At 36.8% G+C, this 22,897-nt stretch overlaps 1 protein-coding gene across 5 annotated transcripts in view; it reads left to right on the top strand.

Moving 5' to 3' along the window:
- Positions 1–218: 218 nt before the first annotated feature.
- The window catches only part of exoc1 (exocyst complex component 1), a 34,359-nt gene continuing 11,680 nt past the window's right edge, over positions 219–22,897 (top strand). The window contains exons 1-13 of one of the 5 annotated variants that reach the window (XM_079830622.1): positions 219–408; positions 1,517–1,648; positions 1,728–1,858; positions 5,793–5,952; positions 6,236–6,253; positions 9,341–9,528; positions 11,841–12,068; positions 14,396–14,528; positions 14,610–14,719; positions 14,911–14,979; positions 17,199–17,348; positions 20,594–20,702; positions 22,686–22,730. In XM_079830622.1, the coding sequence (XP_079686748.1) occupies positions 1,525–1,648; positions 1,728–1,858; positions 5,793–5,952; positions 6,236–6,253; positions 9,341–9,528; positions 11,841–12,068; positions 14,396–14,528; positions 14,610–14,719; positions 14,911–14,979; positions 17,199–17,348; positions 20,594–20,702; positions 22,686–22,730 (1,465 nt within the window). In that variant the 5' untranslated portion in view covers positions 219–408; positions 1,517–1,524. The remainder of the gene's footprint in view (positions 409–1,516; positions 1,649–1,727; positions 1,859–5,792; positions 5,953–6,235; positions 6,254–9,340; positions 9,529–11,840; positions 12,069–14,395; positions 14,529–14,609; positions 14,720–14,910; positions 14,980–17,198; positions 17,349–20,593; positions 20,703–22,685; positions 22,731–22,897) is intronic. The other 4 variants (XM_079830623.1, XM_079830624.1, XM_079830625.1 and 1 more) reach the window with 4 other exon arrangements.

The following is a 22,897-nucleotide window of genomic DNA, read 5'->3' as shown; positions in this document are numbered from 1 at the left end:
ACATAAATGACATCGATTTTTTAATATTCTTACAAATACCATACAAATGTCATCTCTTGGAAAATGTCGGATTAAACGGGTTATGGTATGGCTACACATAAACTTTAATGATGATATAAGCTTATGCTATATTGTTTATCGTCAGTTCATATATCTTTAAATACAAACTGCTTCCGGTAGTATTTCTACAATAAAAGTAGCTTACGCGTAGCGCAGTAAGGGACTTTTATTGTAGAAACACTACCGGAAGTAGGAAGTTTGTGTGTTTTTTTCCTGTTCACACTGCTCTCAGGGCTGGGTCCCTGACAGCTGATGTGATATTCAGGGGTGGAAAAGCTTTTATTTTAAACAAATACAAGTCAAAGCGTTAAAGAAAACATTTTCGCCACTCCATTGGATATAAATAAGGTAAGAGTCGACTAGTAGTCGCAGTTTATTAGCTTCTCAAAAAGGCCCCTGCGCTGTTTACTGTGTCAGCTGACCTTTTTATACATACAAAACATCTGTTATTATGACAATAAAGACATCTTCATATTAAAAAACTTAGTTATGTAATCTAAGATTGAATAAAAAGCCTTTATAAAAAGTATAGGAGCGGTACTGTGCTACATATGGTTTTAATGTATATCATAGTGCGGGATAATAATAATAATATTCATATAATGTTATTGTGGTATTTACATGGATTCACCATGGTACTCTCTAGTAAATTTTTGTGAATAATGGACAAATGTTTACCTTTAAGTTACCTATGTGAATAAATGGCATTTGTATGAATGTGATATTTTAGAAAACACCTTTTCTTACCTTTGTGTCTGTAATGTTTCAGCCATATTTGTCGTGTTTTATTGTATCTTGTAGGCTACATTTGAAGTATTGTTGCACACTTGCAGCTGACAGATGAAGTATTTGTCATTAGGGATGCACTGATACTGATAACTGATAATTCTTTATATTTGAAAGCTGTTAACCGATATATTGACCGATAAATATAAATCCATATTTTAATATACTTTTTGGGAGCCTGATTACAAAAATAATAGTCTCACCATTAATAGCCATGACCCAAGCACACAATTATGATGTTCTCATTATAATTTTGTGTAGCCTATATTAAAGACTTCTGCTGCACTAAACCATATTTTCATTCTTTAAGTGATTTCAATCATATTTCAAGCAATTCAAAACCATCATGTGAACAGTGTGCATCTGAAGTGTCTCAGCTGAAGAAAATAATACATTATTTATCCGTTTTAATACATGGAGCAAATTTTCTTATTGGGCCGAACAATAACCTTAAAAATGAACATATATCGGCCGATACTGATATGGTGGCTGATATATTGTGCATCCCTATTTGTTATAATATAATTTTTTTATGCGAATTGCATGCAAAATTAATGCACTTTTGAATGACCATCAGTATACTAAGTGCAAAAGGCCCATTCAGATTACATATGTTTAATATAAATATTGTTTGCCGATTCCCATGACCCAATTGTGCTTTTAATTTCAGGAATAAACATGACTGCCATCAAGCACGCCCTTCAGAGGGATATTTTCACCCCCAATGACGAGCGTCTGCTGAGCATCGTCAATGTCTGCAAGGCAGGGAAAAAGAAGAAGAACTGTTTCCTGTGTGCCACAGGTAGAACACAGACACAGTCCGCAGATCCTTGTCCGGTCATTTATTAAACACTCATTTATGGATGATTTTACCTCTTTAGTGACTACAGAGCGTCCCGTGCAGGTGAAGGTGGTGAAAGTGAAGAAGTCCGATAAAGGAGATTTCTATAAGAGACAGATGGCCTGGGAACTACGGGACCTGACAGAGGTTGATGCCAAAGATGCCACTAAGGTCAGAGGTCATACGTGAAACGTTACCAGTATTAATTCAGATCTGTAATAAAATATCTAGTTAAATATTATAGATGCATGATATATGTGTACCGTCCAGGGCTGCGTTTCCTAAAAGCTTTGTAAGCCGAAGTATATTGTTGAACCATTGCCACCAATGGTCTCTACGGTTCAACTTAGCTCACGATGCTTTTGAGAAACACAGCTCAGATCGGTTATTGTAGGATTATTTATTGTATATTTATTAGGGCTGTACGATTAATCGAAAAATAACCGAAACCGACATTCAGAACCTCTAACCGACGTATTTTTCCCATGTCGGTTATTCCGGTTTCCGCGTGACTCCGCCCCGTCAGTCACATCAAGTGCAGTTTGCAGGCACACAGAGAGATGAAGGAGCAGTTATCTGTGTTTATAGATGCCCAGAATCACTATAGTAACTTCATGTTTTACACAGTTTATATACAGGTCAGTTAATTGCTGTTCTTATAGCCTATACGCGCTGACACACACACACACACACACACACAGAGACGGTGCGCGCAAGCCCCGAAGCCAGATCGCTTTCACTTTCATGCTCATAAAGTTTGTCAAGTACATGCGTTTAAAGGCTTGCCAGTTTCAACATTTAAAGCGATTGTGCACTATTCAAAAACAACAATACGTATCCGTTCAGTGCTCAGCTTTTTTTCTGTGTGACACAGAGAGCCGAGTCGTGTCGCGTCTCTGACAACACGCGCGCGCCCTGAAGGCAGACCTCTTTCACCTAAGTCCTCACAAAGCTTGTCATTTGTATATGGTTTAAGCCCTGCCAGTTTGAACAGTAAAGCGAGTTTCGACCATCAGATGTGTATTATGTTGAACTAATGCCTGATATATTGTAACAAACGAACAGTCATACAGAAGCTCGCACATCACGTGAAGATCGCGCGCAGAAACGCAGTGTCACCGCCGTCCTGTGACTAAAGTCACTAAAGGAGCTTAGAAACTCAACCGTTATAGGCATACATTTGAATACCTTTGCAGTAAGTACAAACCACAGCTTCATAATGAATAGAGACGGTATGAGTAATTCACACACCCAATCTCTCTCTCATTAATGCATTCAAATAAATGTAATGTATAGGCCTACTGTGCTAATTTATTTGTATCTAATGTACAACAAGCAGAAATCTGCCCCATAGACAATAACTGCTAAAAGTGAACCTTTTCCTTCAAGTATTTTAAAATCACAAAGAAATGCACTTTTTCATTAGAAAAAAAAAATCCACCTTTAATAGTAGAAAATATTTACAGTACAAACCTTATCAGTGAACTTACTCAAAAACCTTATGAGGGCAAAAAAAGCAAAATAATCGTTCATTAATCGTAATCGAGGTCAAATGTTCAATTAATCGAGGTTTTTATTTTTGGTCAAATCGTTACAGCCCTAATATTTATAGTATATTTACAGATCATAGATAGTATATTTTTATTGTAGTATTATTTATTATATATCGGCCACCAAATCGGCATCGGCCGATATGTTAATTTTTTAACGTTATTGTTATCGACCCGATAAGAACATTTTGCCGATATTTTAAAACGGATAAATAATGTATTATTTCCTTCAGCTGAAACAGATGTGCACTGTTCACCATTTTAAATTGCTTGAAATATGATTGGAATCACTTCAAAAAGGAAGTGGCTACATAGGCTACATAAAATTATAATAAGAACATCATAATTGTGTGCTTGGGTCATGGCTATTAATGATGAGACTTTTGTTTTTGTAATCAGGCTCTCAAAAATGATATAAAAATCTGGATTTAGATTTATCGACCAATATATCGGTTATCGGCTTTCAAATATAAAGAATTATCAGTTATCGGCCAAAATTTTCATATCGGTGCATCCCTAATTATTTATGTACTCTTATAGTGTTTATTAATATTATGAGCTATTTTTAATATTAGTACTTCAATGTATACTTTATTTGTAATTTTAAAGTTAACATTTTTCCATCTAATATTTATATTTTAATTTAATTTGACTTTATTTAAATTAACGTAAACGATTTTTTATTTGAGTTCACAATAACAACACTGATTGGATATTTAATTATTATTATTTTTAATAATTTAATTAACATTTTTGATTACCTTTGCCATAACCCAATGCTCACTTAAAGTTGATCTTAAAAAAGAAAATCGAAATTTTTCATACTGTACATTTAAATGTTGTGATGCCTAAATTTACTTGTAGCACTTAAAGGCACAATATGTAAGACTTTTTTATTAAAATATCCAAAAACCACTAGAACAGTGTTATATATTTTGTTGACCTGTACTTACATTATCCCAGATGTTTCCAAGAATGTTTAAATCCAGAGAAATACGCAATTTTAACCCGGACACGGACCGTGTCGCCTATCAATGACATCATACTCGTGTTACTCACAATTTCTGTATTTTTGTAGAAACCATAGAAACACCAAAGACGCTTTAATATATTATCCCCCGGTTTCACAGACAATGCTTAAGCTAGTCCTAGACTAAAATGCATGTTTGAGCTGTTTTAACTGAAAGAATCTTGCACTGACAAATCTTGAAATATGTCAGTGGCATTGTTTTGTCTCAAGATGCACACCAGTAATGTTTTTTTCTTGGACACGTTTATAAAAGTTACTTAAATGTCCTAATTGAACTAAGGACTAATCCTGGCTTAGTCTAAGCCCTGTCTGTGAAACCGGGCCTGAAACTGTTTGGATACATTTATAGACAGAAAGCGAAGTATTGTACAGTAACACAGCATTTTCTCCATCATGCAATAGGTTTTAAATGAATTGCATGCCATTTAGCAACACAAGCCATCCAGCATTTATTAATCTAAATTAATTTATTAATTAAACACTTAGGCCCGGTTTCACAGACAGGGCTTAGACTAAGCCAGGATTAGGCCTTAGTTCAATTAGGACATTTAAGTAACTTTTATAAACGTGCCCAAGAAAAAAACATTACTGGTGTGCATCTTGAGACAAAACAATGCCACTGACATATTTTAAGATTTGTCAGTGCAAGATTCTTTCAGTTAAAACAGCTCAAACATGCATTTTAGTCTAGGATTAGCTTAAGCATTGTCTGTGAAACCGGGGGTTAGTCTTATAGTAGCCGCGGAGCGAATAGCATTAAAACATAACTCTCAACACACGCAAATGTGTGTAATATTATAAAACAGCACTGCGTACACATGACATACACATGACTTGTGAAATCCAGGCGTCATCAAGCTACGCCTTTGTTTTGAGTAAGCGACCTTTAGCAGCGAAAAATTACATACTGTGCCTTTAAAGTGATTGATTAGTTTTAAGTGTTATATATTTTAATTATTTAGACAAATTTAGTTATGGTGATTGGCCATATAATATTAGCCAAAATCATGGGCGTCGGAACCATTGTATGTGGGACAAGACCCGCCCACTTTTTACGATCAATGATATTGGACCCACTCACTTTTATCATCTCTAATTCAGCACATGTCTGTTTATCTACCGCTAATCGATAAACACAGTTTTCTAATATTTTCTTCATTTTTATTGAAAATAAATGCCTTTCCGATCTGATATGTGATGGGAAAAGGGAGTAGAGTGAGTTTGGCAAAAGGCGGATTCGAACCTCGATTCGATGTGCGTCAAAACTTGATGCCATTCGTCTTACCCCTACACTATCGCTGCTCTTAATGATAAGGTGATTTCCGTAATTTTGTCTTTCCCAACCAGATGTTTAACAAACAAGGCAATATTTGTACTTAATGTAAAGGGCATCTACTCCAGTAAAATGTTTTTAAAGGACCTTTTTTTTGCTTCTGACGCCCATGGCCAAAATAATTATTGATATGGTATTGGCCTGAATTTACTGAGAGTATCTTGTGCTTTTTTAATTTCTTCCATTCTTCAGGAGAATCCAGAGTTTGACCTCCATTTCGAGAAGGTTTATCGGTGGGTGGCGAGCAGCGCTGCAGAGAAGAATTCGTTCATCTCATGCATCTGGAAACTGAACCAGCGCTACCTTCGGAAGAAAGTGGAGTTTGAAAACGTCAGTCCTCAGTTGCTGGAGGGTATGGCTCACTACTTCTCCCGGTGGTGTGGGAGAGCAATAGCATGTTGTTGTTAAACTACCAGTCTGTTTCTAATGTGTAATTACCTCAGCCCTTCGATAGAGAAAAAGTCTTAAAGCTTATACTTATTACATTTGCAGTGGTAGGTAGTTTCCCTGCAGCTAGTGCTCTCTCTCTTTCACTTTTCCTGAGCTCTTTTGGGTTTCTGCAATGTGTCTTTATGAGTGTCTCTTAATGCTTTAACCTGATCTGTGCTGTTCTCTTTAAATCTCTCACTGGCCAGAGCTTCCTAAAGCTGAAGGTTTGTATGCTGTTTTTTCTTCCATCTTTCATCCTCCTCCATTTGCCTTCTCCAGTTTCCACCTCCTGCTACTCTTTCCCCTTCATTAATGGTCATTCTTTCCTTCCATTAACCACATATGCAGTAATCAGGGAACATTTGCACAGTGCTCACCCTCTAGATCTGTTTGTGTGCATGTGTTTTGTTGTAATGAGTGTTACTTACATTTTATTTATGGAGTAGTTTAGTTCACATACTCACGTTCATACTGTTCAAAAGTTTGGGATCGGTACGATTTTATATTTCCAAGGCTGCATTTATTTGATTTACTTGACACAAACTAACAGTAATATTGTCAAATTTTGTTTCAATTTAAAATAAATGTTTTCTATTTTAATATATTTAAAAATGTTATTTATTCCTGTGATGCAAAGCTGAATATCATTGTGATTACTTTCACATGATCCTTCAGAAATCATTCTAATATGAGGATTTACTGCTCAAGAAATATTTCTGGTTATTATCAAAAAGTTGGGCTGCTTAATATTTTTGTGGATTTTTGTGGTAAAAGTAATAATTTCTTTAAAAACAAACAAACAATGTACTGACCCCAAACTTTTAAACGGTAGTGTATAATATACAAAAGTCTTAGGCATGTTAGTATTTTCACCCCGAAAATGATTTTAAGACAGTTATTTATTGCTGTAGTGTAGAGGTTGACCGATAGTGGATTTTACCGATACCGATAACTAGGTTGGACCGCACTTGCCGATAACCGATTAATCGACCGATAGTTTTTAAAGGTCCCGTTCTTCGTGTTTTTTTGAAGCTTTGATTGTGTTTACAGTGTGCAATATAACATGTGTTCATGTTTCGCGTGTAAAAAAACACAGTATTTTTCATACAATGTACTTATCTGTGTACCGCTGTTTTCACTGTCCTAAAAACGGCTGGTGATTTCCTCTTTCTATGAAGTCCCTCCTTCAGAAACACGTAACGAGTTCTGATTGTGCAAGCGCTTACCATGTTGTAATTCGACCGCAGCTTAGCGCAGGTGCCAGCAGTTCCTGTGTTGTGATTCGACAGCAGCTTAGCGCATGTTGGAAAGGTCACGCCTCTTAACGGAGAGATGTATGCGTTCAATAATCTCTACAGCGTCCCTGGGAAAGCCAAACAAAGGTGATTTGACTCCTGGATGAAAATAACAGCGTCTCGACGACATGGCGATAAACACACTCAACGCAACAGTTCCTTTTCTCCACGCGACACGTCCGCTTCTCCACGTGGGACAGCAACAAGACCGCGCCCCCTTTTTCGCGTTTCTTTGTGGGCGGAGGTAAGTCTGTTCTACTGCTCTACTGACGTAATTAAAGAAGGAAGTACCAGGATGTAGTCCAAGCCAGCCGTTCGCTGTAGGCTTTGAAAGGGAACTTCTGTTAAATAAAATATCTCGCTTGGCATTGAACTTTGAGCTTTATAATTTTACAGGTATTATTTATGCTCTAACAGCAACATTACACACTAACTAAAGTTTGAACAATGGGATCATGCGGAATGGGACCTTTAAAATGGATACTGGATAAAAAAACATAAGTAAAACAGTGCTGAACTTTATAACAAGAAATTAAAAAAACTGTACTGATCCATGAAAATGTGCTACATTAAAAACCATATAAATATTAAAATAAGAAGTTCTAACAGAACAAATTCTTCAGGTCAAATTTGTTTCTTTACCTATAACCTAGAAACATGCATGTACATTTCATAGGTAACACAAGTCCCTATGCAACAAGGATGTATTAGCTCACATGAACTATATGCATTATGCATACATTTTTACAGCATGTATTAATATGAGCAATACAATTGTACCTTGATCATTCATGTTATTTCATAGTGCATTAACCAAGGTTAACTGATTTGTTGAAATTAACATACTAACAATGAACAATACTTCCACAGCATTTATTAACCTTAGTTACTGTTACAAATGGAATCTTCATTCATTTTTCATTCATAATTTGGATGCATTTCTAGACTTGTATTTCTTTAAATGCTGGCAAGTATTTTCAAGAGCAATATATTTCATCACCGCTCAAAAAATAAACAAAAGAAAAGCACGTAAACATTTGAATTGGGCCGTTATTTAGACAGCATTTATTCTTATCATACCAAGCATATGACTTTTTATTTACAGCACAATCATGTCACGGTCCACGTGAGCAGCGCGTTCCCGATCCCAAAACTCTCCCCTCCACTGAATAAATCACAATCCAAATGCACAAGCTTTTAGGTTTTATCACTGAGGTGGCTGCACAGTTATTTTTACGGACTTCCATGTGAGAAACAAAGGTGAACAGCGCATGACATACGTCACGACCAAACGTTAGCGATTGCTTATGGCAGATCCAGAGTGGCTCTGGGCAGATCCAATAGTTTTAAACTTCAACAGAGTTCCCGCCTTCAAGGAAGTTAACGCTTGTCAATGGAGGATGGCCAGACTCTCTGTACAAATGAAATATATGAGAGTCTGGTAAGACCAGGCTAGGAGCACATTGCACGGCACATTAAAAACACAACGCTGTTTTTTGATTAACTCCCATCAAGCCAGTCATGACGAAAATAGTTTGCACACTTATCATGGATAATCTACAATTTTTCATTCAGTGAGTCTTCAGCAATACCCGCATTTCAATCAAATAACACCATAAAACACCTTTGATTTTCTTCTATGTAAAAAATTTAAATGTTCTTAAGAAAATATTTGATTTTTTTTAAGAACTTCTCAGAATTTATCTTAAGAATTTTCTTAACTTCTTTCTTAAAAAGATTTGTGAATCCGGCCCCAGGTCTCCGTGTGGAGCATACCGGCTGTTGTCTGACTCCCTGTGCATACAAAAATCTCACTGGAGTATTACAATTAATGGCAAAATGAATGTTTGGAAATATAAACTGATATTTTGTGCTGACACACTATTGCAAAAGATATAAATAACTGGTTTAAAACCATTATTGGGGTGAAAATACTAACGTGCCTAAGACTTTTGAACAGTAGTGTGAATTTGAGCTTACTATTGTAATGCTCACCGTCTCATGCCTTTTCCCCAGAGTCCGTCCCGAGCGGAGAGAGTCAGAGTGTTGCTGGAGGAGATGAGGACGCTCTGGACGATTACCAGGAGCTGAACGCCCGTGAGGAGCAGGACATTGAGGGCATGATGGAGGTCTGCGAGTACGCCATTTCCAACGCTGAGGCCTTTGCTGAGAAACTGTCCCGTGAGCTGCAGGTCCTAGATGGGGTGAGCATGTTAAACACTGGTGTGTTAAAGGGGTCCTATTATGCTTTTTCGCTTTTTCACTTTTTCAGCTTTAGTTAGTGTGTAATGTTGCTGTTTGAGCATAAAAAGTTCTGCAAGGTTACAAAGCTCAAAGTCCACTCCAAAGGGGGTATTTTATTTAACAGAATCCACTTTTCAAGAAGTACAATGAACGGCTCATTTGGACTGCACCGCGTTTTTTTCCGTGTGAAGTGAAGTTTTTTCTTGTGAAGTCAAAATGTAAAAAGGGGACGAGGCAGTGTTGCCGCTGTCAAAGAGACGCTTGTTTCTCCACCCCGTTTCCAAAACTCATTTGTTTGGCCTTCTGTAACGCATAGTGTGGAATGAGCAGACAAGGAAGCAAATCTAAGTGCAGGGACATTTAAAGACCAAACTAGAAAGAAAAACAAGGAACTCATAATACCACATCATTACATGCGTACAGCGACTGATAAAACGTTTGAGATGCGTTTTATCTCGTTTGGTGGGTGTGTCAAAAATGTCAGCCCAATCAGCAGCAACATGTATATAAACCACGCGGTATTAAAGAGACAGCTCGCACAATGGGTCCAAGTAAAGATGTTTACAAATGGATAAAGATGTTTACAACAGCTCAGTATACGCAACAATTGAAGATATTAGAAGACATGATTGTCGTAAAAAAAAAAAAATACAGCATATATATCAACATGATGATGTATTTATTTATATTTTTAGCTTCATTGCAAGGCAAATTTCATATATGGTAATTAAGTGCTTTACTTAAAAATTAGAAAGAAAATACAAGCTATTAAAAAAGTAAGAACTGGAAATAAAATAAAATAAAATTACCAGGAGATAAAAAAAAAGGTTCATTAAATGGGATTGGGATGTTGTCTTTTATTCTGGACGGTAAGGGCAGTGATTGCATGTAATTTACAGTATTAAACACGTATTTATATCGATTTCATCATGCTCCGAAAATTCCTCAAAAAGAACACAAAGAATGGCCTTCTCAGCTGCCGTAGCTGCAACTCTTGCGTCTTCAGAACAGGGTGTTCAACGCAGCACCGTTTCCGTTTAAAAAACTTTTTGCAACGTTTTGTTGGGGCTGAACACAGCCCTGGAGAACTAAATCAGCATGAAAATAACAAAGAACTACAAAGCAAAACGCACAACAGGAAATAACGTAAAAGTCCACAAACACACAGGGAATATGTGACACCTTCCTAAGGCTGACAAACTTTTACATTTATTTTAAACACTGTTACGGAGAACAGCTTCCAGAACCGCAATGCAGGCGCCGCACAGAAGTTTCTCCTGAAATGGAGCAGTTCCCACTTTGTCGGGACAATCTGTTGTTTGTGGATCACAACTTATAAGTATGTATTATTATTTCTAGTTGCGTTTTCTATTAACAGTTCCAATTGTAAGTTTTATGTTGTTGCTATGATGTAAACAAAGGGCTAAGCTTTGCCTCCGCTCGCCTGCTAGCCAACATTAGTGTTGATATAGTGTTTACTGTAGCTTTTGTCAGCTCTCGCTTTTGTAAGATGGTTCACCGCCCCTTTGGATAATTAACCATGGTTTTGTGATCAATTACTGTTTGTATTACCATAGTTTTTCTAAATTAAATGCTGTTTAACATTGTATCTAAAATGTATAAGAAAAAAAATATCACTCTGAAACGTCCCGTGAAATCCTCAAAGTCTGTGCTTGAAATCCGTTCTGCACGATCCTCTTGTTCGTTAACATTTTAGGTCTAAATCAGGCTTGAATTGGTTTGAAATTGACGCAGTCCTTAATATTTACATCTGAGTAGAGCTTGCGGTTATGGTAAGGGGCGGGACATTTCCCAAACACGCGCTAAAAAGTGGTGCCAATCATGACACACTAGGGCAGCTAACCAATCACAGCACATTTCATATTTTGGAAGGAGGGGCTTCATTGAAACCAGAACTAAATGGCGTGTTCAGGCCAGACTGGGGAGAGAGGTGCTGTAATAATGTACAATATGTGAAAAGTAATGCATAAAAGCACACCCCAAAAACTAGACTTTGTGAAAGGGCATAATTGAACCCCTTTAATACCAGAAGTTTTATAAAGTATTGATTGCACCTGTCATTGAGATTTCATAATAACCTTTATCTATATTAAGCTTAGTGCAATAATTATCTAAAGGTCAAGGTAACTGTGGCTTGAAGTTTGTCTGATAATATCAAGTAGTCTAGTTATTCTTTGACAACCATATCAAAGGTGAAACTAGCTTTGTTTTTGAAAATCGTGAATAATAATATCTCTTCGTTTCTGCTCAGGCTAACATCCAGTCCATCATGGCCTCTGAGAAGCAGGTGAACATCCTGATGCAGCTGCTGGACCATGCTCTGGGGGAGGTGGACAACATCGAAGGAAAGTTGCTCAGTTATGAGGAGATGCTGCAGAGCGTGAAGGAGCAGATGGACCAGATCTCCCAGAGCAACCGTCTCATTCAGATCAGCAACACCAACAATGGCAAATTACTGGATGAGATCCAGTTCCTCGTGGTACGTTGGGGCACAATATGGATAGAGTTCCAGTAGGGCTGTCAAATTTTTAATATTTAATATCGATTTTAAAATAAAATCCACAAAAAAGGCGCTCGAGATGTGACCATAATGTAAGAGTTTTAATGTTTTTGTTAGACTATCCAAGGCGATCCATTTGAAAATAAAATTTGAATTTAGTTTTTCAGCCGTTTTGACAGCCCTCGAACCCAGAAGACTTTTCTTTGTTGAATGTAACAAAGCATTCAGAAAATGAATTTAAGAAAAATAAAATCTAGATAAACTAGTCGATCTCACTAATCATTTAGCTGGTTGCTGAGTGACAAGTTGGCCATTGTGAGCCACCAGTAGCAGCCCCTTTAAAAACATTTATATTGGAATAGCAGTCATCAGACTTTAGATTTTTTTAATACGTATTAAATCAGACTTTCCCAAACTTTTTTTGTCAGAAAAACCCTTTCACCTGAAATATTTACTTTAATTACCCTAAGATAATCAAGTTAATATTTCAATCATTTAGACACTCAGCAGATTATTGCTGAAAAATTAAAGTATGAAAAAGTTTGCTGTTATACCTTTTTTATTTTATAAAAGATATATATTTTACCAAATAAATAATTTTTACTCTAAAATGACTATAAAATCAAAGTCTAACCAAGTTGTTTTCCAAATTGTTCACAAAAATGATCAGTTCCTGTGAGATTTTGTTTAGGCGCTGTACCAAGAATAGCCACCGGGGGTGTCACACATGCCATGCATTCTCCTGTAACATATTAATACAATTCTGTCCAAATATCACTTCTATCACAAATGTGTAACATTGAGACTCAGACCTTTCCAACGATATGTTTTGTCAAGACTAGAAAAGGTTTTGATTAAAAAGCAGTTCAAATAAAATTTGCAATATGAAACCTGACGCCGCCCAGGCGCCCACTATTTACTTGAATTACCCCTAAGATGATCATGTTAATATTTCAATCATTTAGCGACACATTCGCGTGTTTACAGTTGTCTGATGTCGATTAGTGGTCACATGACATGCAGGTAAAGATGTAAAAAATTGTATCTTTAGTAGTAAGTGTTTTATTTTGTTTATTGTTTGTTTTTAACCCCTTAACCGTTGCGCCGCTTTTTGAGAATAGACATGAAAATGCACTATCCAAACTTAAACGGTTGTAATTCATGAATGCTTTTATGGATTATAGACCTAAGTTTGGTCTTGTTTTAATGAAGACTTGAAGATTTGAAATCTTTCAAAAAAATGAAAGTATGAAAAAGTTATGGAAGTAAAATTTACTGTAAATCAAATGCACTGTACACATTTTTATTATATTTTATATAAGATGTATATTTTACTAAATATTTTTTACTATAAAATCAAAGCCAAATGTCTAACAAAGTTGTGTTCCAAATTTGAAGTTGATATCACAAAAAGTCTATGAGATTTTGTTTAGGTGCTATACTAAAAAAACCAAAAACATTCCATGCATTCTCCTGGAAGAAATTAATACATTTATGTCCAAATATTAGCCTGGCTCCGCCCTCCTACGTACTTCCATCCAATTTTCATTTTCCTTCAGTACTCCTTCTGGGATTGCGGTATATTCTCTGGTTTTCTCTGGTTAAATTTTAACCGGTCCAATCAGCGAACGGAGGGAGTGGCTGAGAACGATGATGTTGATATCGTGCGCTAGTTTGAGTCTGTACAAATGCAAAGTATGAGAGTCTGGTAGGACCAGGCTATCCAAAAATCACTTCTATCACAAAATAGTCACCAAATATGGAACCTCGAGACTCTGAAATTTCCAACAATATGTGTTTTATCAAGATTAGAAAAGGTTTTGATTATAAAATACATTTTGTAATATGAAACCTGACACCGCCCACTAGGGGAGGAGCCCGCTAGAAGAATTTAAAGTACCGTTTCCATGGTAACACAACATCCAATTTCAAAATGGTTTGAGTTTGTAAGCTTTCAAATGATACCTAATTTAAGATGATTACTAAAATATTTGATATGCTAGCGGGACGGTGACAGTTAAGTGGTTTATTTATTTTTTGATTTTAACTCACAAACCCCAGTTTTGGCAAACACTATTAAATAATAAATATAAATAATTTTCCTTTGGTTTATAGTGGCATATGATTTATCCATATTTTATATAAACGTCTGTATATTTGTTTATTAACTTATTTATTTAAAATACCAAGGTGAGCTCTAAATGGGGTGTGCTTCTGTACTATGCTCTGATATTAAAACAAAACTCCAATATTGGTACGATTCGGATTATGATGATAGAACTTTTTTGTCTTTTTCATCACGGCAGAACTACATGGATCTATCAAAAGGGCACATCAAGGCCTTGCAAGAAGGAGATTTGTCTTCTCCTAAGGGCATCGAGGCCTGCATCAACGCTTCTGAGGCTCTGTCCCAGTGCATGAATGTAGCGCTCAAACCAGGTACCGCTCTCATACATCACCCGTTGTGTGGAAATATCAGGTGTGTGTGAGCAGCATTGGTCATGTTTGTGTGATGTCCAGGTCACGATAAGCTGATGGCGGTCAAGCAGCAGCAGCATCTGTTTTCTGAGCTCAGAGATACTTTTGCCCGCCGTCTCACCAACCACCTCAACAACGTGTTTGTGCACCAGGTAACATTATTACACACCTTACAGGTAATGAACACGCACATCTCACATGTATGACAATGTGTGTCATTGCTGAGGAGTTTTAGGCTTCCTGTGAGTCTTTTATCTGATTCTTTCTCCTGTGTGGCCACCTGTCGTGTCTCTCTCTCTCTCTCTATTACTTTACTACACTGTGCTTTCTGTTCCTCTGTCAGTTCAACCACTTCAGTCACTTCAAAATGACCATCCCTCAGTTCTATAGGTCGTCCTGTCTGTCACTCCCTGTGAGTACGCCCACTCCAGCATCCTGTTTGACCCGCCCACTCTAACAGTCACGCAGCGCCACGTTCTTAGACCTAACTGTCTCATCAGTGCTTCTCTCCCCATGGAAACATTTCATTTAAGCATGTTCATGGTGATGTAATCCAGATGTTCTCATCTTAGGCTTCTAAGATGATCTCCCCATAAACCTCCCAGCCAACATCACACTTGTGTTAGTAGTAGCTGCTGATTTTGTCCCCTGAAGATGTGAAGGGGTCTTCATTGCCTTGTTTTGCTCACTCTCCGATGGAATTATGGGATGCTCGTGAGAAGATATGGCCTGGTCAGCATGCAGTTCCTGTAATGTTTGCCTTCATGATGTGGATGTTTTATAGATGCATTGAGAAGGAACTGATTGACTGAGAATAGCACAACTGTCGGTTTTGTGGCAGTGTTCATGGATTTTGTGACGCTTGGTGGTTGTTGCCCAACTAATTACTGTTAATCACTGTAATATAACAGCAACCTTTTGTGTGTGAGTAGGGCTGGGTGTTTATACAGATTTCGATATTCGTTTTGATTCTCAAACTCTCAATTTGATTTAATTCCATTTTCTCTCGGAAAGATATTCTCTCTACACAGGGCAGTGTTTTAAACTGATTCAAAGAGTGACTATTGAACTATTTATTAAAAGAACATACTTTTTTTTAAAATAGGGCTACATTGTTTGCACTGTATGTTTTTAATTAGCTAAAAAGAAGCCGTCATAAGAGTCATTTGTTCATATAGACTGCACTGATCGCGCTGTATGTGTTTGATTCACTTAAAAGGAACTGGTTCATGAATCAGGACTTTTTTTCTTTTTCTCATTAATCATATTGTTTATGCTTGTGGCCCTTGAGGACAACTCAATAGAAAGACCATTCATTTGCTGTACACAAGTTATTTATTAAATCACATTTATTATAGACTGTGAATGCATGTTCACAAATCAGATTTTTATAGTTATAGAGCAAACAATGAATGTTGGGACTTCTAATAAAGATTAATGTTTTAAAGGCACAGTATGTAAGTTTGGCCACTAGAGGTCGCTTATTCACAACAAAGGCGTGGCTTGATGACGGCGTGAGTGAATGTGGAATCATGGGAGTTGTAGTCTTGACTCTTCACCTCCACAGCCGATGGAAAGGAATCCGATGGACTCGGGCAGAAATCATGTTCATGAATGATGAATGTATTAAAGTTTTATTAGCGTTACGCTGGTATGAAGCAGGACGTGCTAATGCTAATGAGAGAGACCTGCGCCAAACACCGTGCTGCAGTCGCCGCTTACGCTCTTTTCATTGTGTGTGTGTGGGAACGCAGTGCTGTTTTACACGCTTAAAACAATCACACTAAACACATCTGAGTGTGTGAGAGTTATGTTATAACGTTACTCTGAGCGTTCACTCGGCGGCTGCTATGAGACACTTGTTCACTTTGCAGTATCTAGATCGATATTAGAATATCATATTAATAAACACAGGATGACTAAATGACTGTTGCTCAATGACATTTAACATATATTGTATGATGGAGAAAGCTCTCTCTGATTATGCTGTTAGTCACTTGATAAAATAGTGTCGTCTCTGAGGTAAAATCGTCACTCGCGGTGAATCAAGAAAACAAGCGATTCAAACAATAAGACTAACCGTGTTGAGCTGTAGAACAATGATCAGTTTCTGTTGATAAATGATCCAAACAGTTGCTCGTCTGTCTAATAAAACACACACTCTGACTCTATTAAAGTGCCTTTTGGTGTTTTCATGGTTTCTACAGAAATTGTTGGAAATGTTTGGGATAAGTACAGCTCAACAAAATATAAAACATTGTTCTAGTGTTTTTGGGATATTTCAATCTAAAAATCTTACATATTGTGCCTTTAATGTATAAGCGTTATATGTCGCATCATATGTTTTATGACCCTGCTAAAGTCCATTATCATTTGTGACTACTAACACAGCCCTTATCATCAGTTACAGTAACCATTAAAATGTCATCATAATATAATAATGCTGCAATGTCTTATCCCCATGTCTATGGGACTTCGATATTGACATTGTTCAAATAAAGATCATAATTAATCCGAAAAACTGTATTTTTACCCAGCCCTGTGTGGGAGTGAGAGTTTGTGTGTCTTCCTTAATATTAACTTGCTTGGAATATCCACTCACTGAGTGTGTGTGTGTGTGTGTGTGTGTAGGGACACGATCAGAGCTCCACGCTGTCCCAGCACACGGCTGAGCTGACACTGCCCAAACACAGCCCTCTGCACAGAGACCTGCTCAGATACGCCAAACTGATGGAGTGGCTGAAGAACACCCAGAGAGAGAAATATGACGGCCTCTCCAGGGTGAGTGTTTATCAACTATGCTGTGATTATCATCAGGCAAAATTGAGGTTTGGAAGCATTCTGTCAGGTTTATGCAGGTTGTCATTAAAGTGTATGGACACCCTAATCGGTGAAGCATGGACGAAAACATTATTACCGTATTGTACTGAATATAAGACAACCCCCTTTTTTCAAGATGTACATTCTTTTTGAAGACCAATGGCCAGATTTACTAAACAGGGCAAATTAGCATGAGAGCCCAATTCCAAAAAAGTGCAGATGGGAGTGTAAAGTTCAGTGCGTGATCTACTGACGACACACAAAATGAAAGAACACAGAGGCAGCCGGATCATTTCCATAATGACCAACTCAATCTACCAAGAGCAGTGCAAATTAGCGTCTGTTTTAAGACATGCTTTCTTTGGGCGGTAAATAATGGCAAAAATTGACGAGCACAAACCTTAGCAAATCACCTCGCTTCATTTAATACTCTCCTATCATACATTTTTCATCTGAAAGGGAAACTCCTACAAATGCATATGTAATAAGTAGGGCTGTCAAAAGATGAATCGCATCCAAAATAAAAGTTAGTGTTTACATAATATATGTGTGTGTACTCTGTTAATTATTATTTATATATAAATACACACACAAGCATGTATATATTTAAGAAAAAAGTTATTTTTATAAATAAAACATTTATATTTATATATATATATTATAGATTATATAAATGTATATACAGTATATACATGCAAATATTTCTTAAATATATACATGAATGTGTGTGTATTTATATATAAATAATAATTAACAGAGTACACACACATATATTGTGTAAACACAAACTTTTATTTTGGATGCGATTAATCGCGATTAATCTTTTGACAGCCCTAGTATTAAGATCATTATTGCAAAAGCTAATTTGTCACTGCGTGTCTTTAGTAAATCCTGACAGTAGTTTTTTAAAGCTGTTAGGAAATCTGGCCCTAAATCTTGTATTTTATAAAGAGAATTTGAAAATAATTTTCATATTGCATATTTTTCATATTAAAATGTTTGTATTGAAAGTATGGTAAATACTGGTAAAGTGTACCAACGATCACATTTAAAAAGAAACTCTTTTTTGCACCATAAAAATAACCTGTAGCCAATCTGAATTATATAATTAGCCTTCTCATAGTGAAAACCATGTAGCCTACAAACATTCACTAACAGTAGAAGTGAAATCTTATTAGTTTTGAACTCTGGGTACCGTCTTATGTTTTAAAATCATGTATGTTAGATGTTTGGTCCCGTCAATGCAAACGTGACAGTCACACGGCTCTTAGACTGTAAGCTTTTCTTTGACTGTTAGCGTTTTTAAGATCTTCTAACATTACACTCTGACACACCGTATTTCTTGCCACACTCGTTGTCTTTGGTGCCACCGATTGTAGCGGGTGTATGTAAAACTCAGACCCTGAATATAAGAGTGAGAGAAAATAATTCAGAACAATACGGGTAAATCCTATAACATTCTTGCTTTTCATAACACTACAGATCATTACCATTACAGCATCACAACAATATTGCCATTAAAGTCATAGTGAATTGCTGTTTGTGACCTGTATTACTTTAATACACTGTAATGTGTCGTATTTAAGAGTGAAAGGATATTCGGTGAGGAAAATGTTGTGCAGAACTTGTGAATTTTTTTAGATGGTGAAAAACTATTCAGAATGAATGTGAATATGCTAAAACAATGTCTCAATAGCTATTCGGCTAGAAGTTAAAGGTGCACTATGTAACTTTTCCATCCGCTAGAGGTCGTCTATTCAAAACAAAGGCGTAGTTTGATGATGCCAAGTTTGAGCGCAGAATCTTGGGACATGTGGTCTTCACCTCACAGCCGGTGGGAAAGAATCAGGACAGGACTCGAGCAGAAATCATGTTGATGGATGTGATTATTAACGTTACTGTAGTGAAGCAGAAGCAGGAGCGAGTGTTGTGGAGCTGAGGAACCGCTGGAGCGATTGTTAATAAGATGAACACAACACACGCCTCGCGAGCAGCGGGACTTTTATTATGCCACAGTCGCCGGCGCCACTTCCGCTTTTCCAGTCATGAGTATGAGGTAACGCAGCTCTGATTATCATATTAGACACATCTGAGTGAGTTGAAAATGATGTGATGGCGTTACTCTGTGCGTTCTCTCAGCGGCTGCTATGACACTTGTTCACACTGCAGTGAGAGTAAAGCGTTTCTGCAAAATAAAACCAGACACCGAGGATAACGCAGATATGATGTCATTGACAGACGACTCCCTCACACGTCCCGGTTCCTTGATTAAAATAGCAATTTCTCACGATTTACTAATAGTTGGAAACATTTGGGATATTGTAAGTACTCAACTGAACAAAATATATAACACTGGCCTAGTTTTTTTGCTGAAAAATGTTTACATATTGCACCTTTAACATTATCCAATAGCGTGCACAGCCTAAGTGACATCAGCAGAGCAGGAAGGTTGTTTTTAGAGGTTGAAAATGACAAAAATCTGAATCCTGAACCTTCTCTGAAATAACACACAATGCACCGAAGAATCATTCACTTATGAATATTAATTGTTCATCGGTGTACATAACCAAAACGTGCATTAAGAAAGTAAGTAGGTCCATAATTGGGACTTTATTTGAACAAGACACTCAGTGCCATTATTGATGTATGTTTCACTGTATAAGCATTATATGTTTAAAACACTTACATCACCAACAATAATCACAGGTAAAAAATACCCCCGATAAAGTCCATTATTATTTATGACGCAATACCCTTATCATCAGTTACAGTAACCATTAAAATGCTATCATAATAGCACTGCAATGTCTTATCCTGATGTCCTCTGAGAGATGCTGGTTTTCCTTTTCCTTTTGAAATGGCACACGGAGGAAAAGGCAGTTATGTTTAATTTCATCTCTGCTATCTGTTAATGTCTATTCCACAGACATTAAACCCAATAAACTCAAGGGCAAGGCCATATTTAAGGGTTTAGTTGGAGGGATTATTCCTTTTCTGATCATCACTCAGTTCCTAAGTTCCTCTATTATTAATTTTTAAAATCCAAATGTGATCCCAGACATGGCCTGGATGTTGATTGGATTTGTGTGTCATTTCCAAGTCGTGTTCCCTCTTTCTCTCTCCTCATTATTTCCTATGTTCTTTATACCTTCCTCTAAATGAGAATATTTTTTTTTGAATGTGGTCAAATTCATGTTTTTTTACAGACTTACGTGGATTACATGACTCGACTGTATGAGCGGGAAATTAAGGACTTCTTTGAAATTGCGAAGATCAAAATGGCGGGCACTAGTAAGGATGGGAAAGGAAAATTTGGTAAGACAACATTAAAAACAAATACTTTTGTTTGTTTATCAGGAAACTGGGATTTCTGTCCATGCTATATCATCAGTCAGTGTGTGTCTTGTGTTTGCTATGTTGTGTGTTTGTCATAGTGTGTGCTGTTTGTAATCTACATGTGTTTTTTCTTGCATGTTACACCACATGACAAACACACAGTTTAGAGTTGAATTTAAATGATCCAGCTTAATTCTCTAGTGAAATCATTGAGATGTCAGTCATCGCTTGTCTCTGATATGATGTAATGTCACGTTTTCATAGTAATGTCCTGACATGTGCTGCATGGCCCACAGTGTGTGTGTGATGCCATCGAATGTGTACTTGAGGCATGACACTCGCATTGTTTTGTGGGGGGAAAACCTGAATACTTGAGATCCCAGGATGCCTAGAACTGCATTTCACAGAATACTTGAAAATATGATAAAGAGGGAATTATTTAGTATTTACACTACTGTGCAAAAGTTTGGGGTTGGTAAACATTTGTTTAAATATTTTGGAAAGAAGTCTCTTATGCTCGCCAAGACTGCATTTATTTGATCAAAAATACAGTAACATTTTGTGAAATATTATTAGAATTTAAAATAACTCTTTTTCCATGTTAATATGTTTTAAAATAATTTATTCCTGTGATCAAAGCTGAATTTTCAGCATCATTACTCCAGTCTTCAGTGTCACATGATCCTTCATAAATCATTCTCATATGATTATTTGCTGCTCAAGGAACATTTCTTATCAGCATTGACAACCATGATACATTGTTTTATTTGATAAATAACATTTTTGAAAGAACAGCATTTATTTGAGATAAAATATTTTGTGATTTTATAATTGTCTTTACTGTCACTTTAAAAAAAAAAAAAAAATATATATATATATATATATTCACCCCAAACTTTTGAACTTAAATTCAGTATTTAGTTATATAAGATACATAAAAAGGGTTATTACATATCTTTTTTTTTTTAAACTAGGGATGGGCATTTTATTGTTTTGTTTTCTTTTTCCCTACTATAAGTGTCACATTAAAGGTGCAGTGTGTAATATTTACGAGGAATTATTGACAGAAATGCAATATAATATACATAACTATGTTTTCATAGTTATGTATATTATATTGCTTTCACAACTATGTGGTGTATAAAGACCGTACATAATGAACCGTTATGTTTTTATTACCTTAGAATGAGCCATTTCTATCTACACACACTGCGGGTCCTTTACAGTGAAGTCGCCATTTTGCGCCGCCATGTTTCTACAGTAGCCCTAAATGGACAAACTGCTCTACAGATCGCTAGCTACTCTCTGCTGTCTCTGACTACGACTTGTTTGTCCTGTGTCAGCCACCGTAGCTTCTCTATGTGCTTTGAAAGGGAGGGGTGAGTGGTTGCAATTCACAACCTCACCACTAGATGCCGCTAAAATTTAAAATAATTGTTTTAATCGTTCCGTTCTGTTTCCATTCTTGTGATGGATGATTCAGACCACAACGTTACACTAAACAAAATGAATATATTAGGCCCTTTTTGGCATGTTTGTATGTAATTATAACTGGATTTTCATATTTGTAAAATGTTTTGAAGTTGGGGAAAAAAGTCCCTTTTTTTGTGTCTTTCGTGATTGATCACTGCTGTCATTTCCAAGTGCTCAGTTACTCATGCCCATCCCTATTGGAAACATTTTTCCCGGCTTATGCTGGGAAACTTCCAGGTGTAAGTAAGACATTCCTCTTGTTTTTTTAATTAGCTTCAGTCTCAGTCTCAGCTTTTTCCTCCACATGATGAAAGAAAAGGAGCTTTTTGTTTCCAAATGGCCACTGAGCCCACAGCCTAAATTCAGCCACTGCAGTGCATGTCATATTTGAAAACTTTGACCTTTAACCCCTAACTCTGGCACCATGCTGCATGTTGTAAGCCTAACGTGTCTCTGTCTCTGATGCCTGCCTTTCTAACCGGCCTCCAGCCACGCTTCCGCGGAAAGAGAGTGCTCTCAAACAGGAGACAGAGAGTAAGTATCAGTGCCACGTGCCACGCCTATCCCATAATGCCTTGCTTCCTCTTAGTCAAAGGGCATATCTGCCACACAAACACAGTTAACCATTATCTTCACTGTTTCAATGTTTCATGAGTATGCAAAACATGTTTACAGTCTCTTCTAAGCTTGAGTTACATGCA

This window comes from Gobio gobio (assembly GCF_949357685.1).
Source record: "Gobio gobio genome assembly, chromosome: 12".
NCBI classification, from domain to species: domain Eukaryota; kingdom Metazoa; phylum Chordata; class Actinopteri; order Cypriniformes; family Gobionidae; genus Gobio; species Gobio gobio.
Note: the sequence above shows the minus strand (reverse complement) of the source record. Positions and strands in the feature narration are given on the sequence as shown.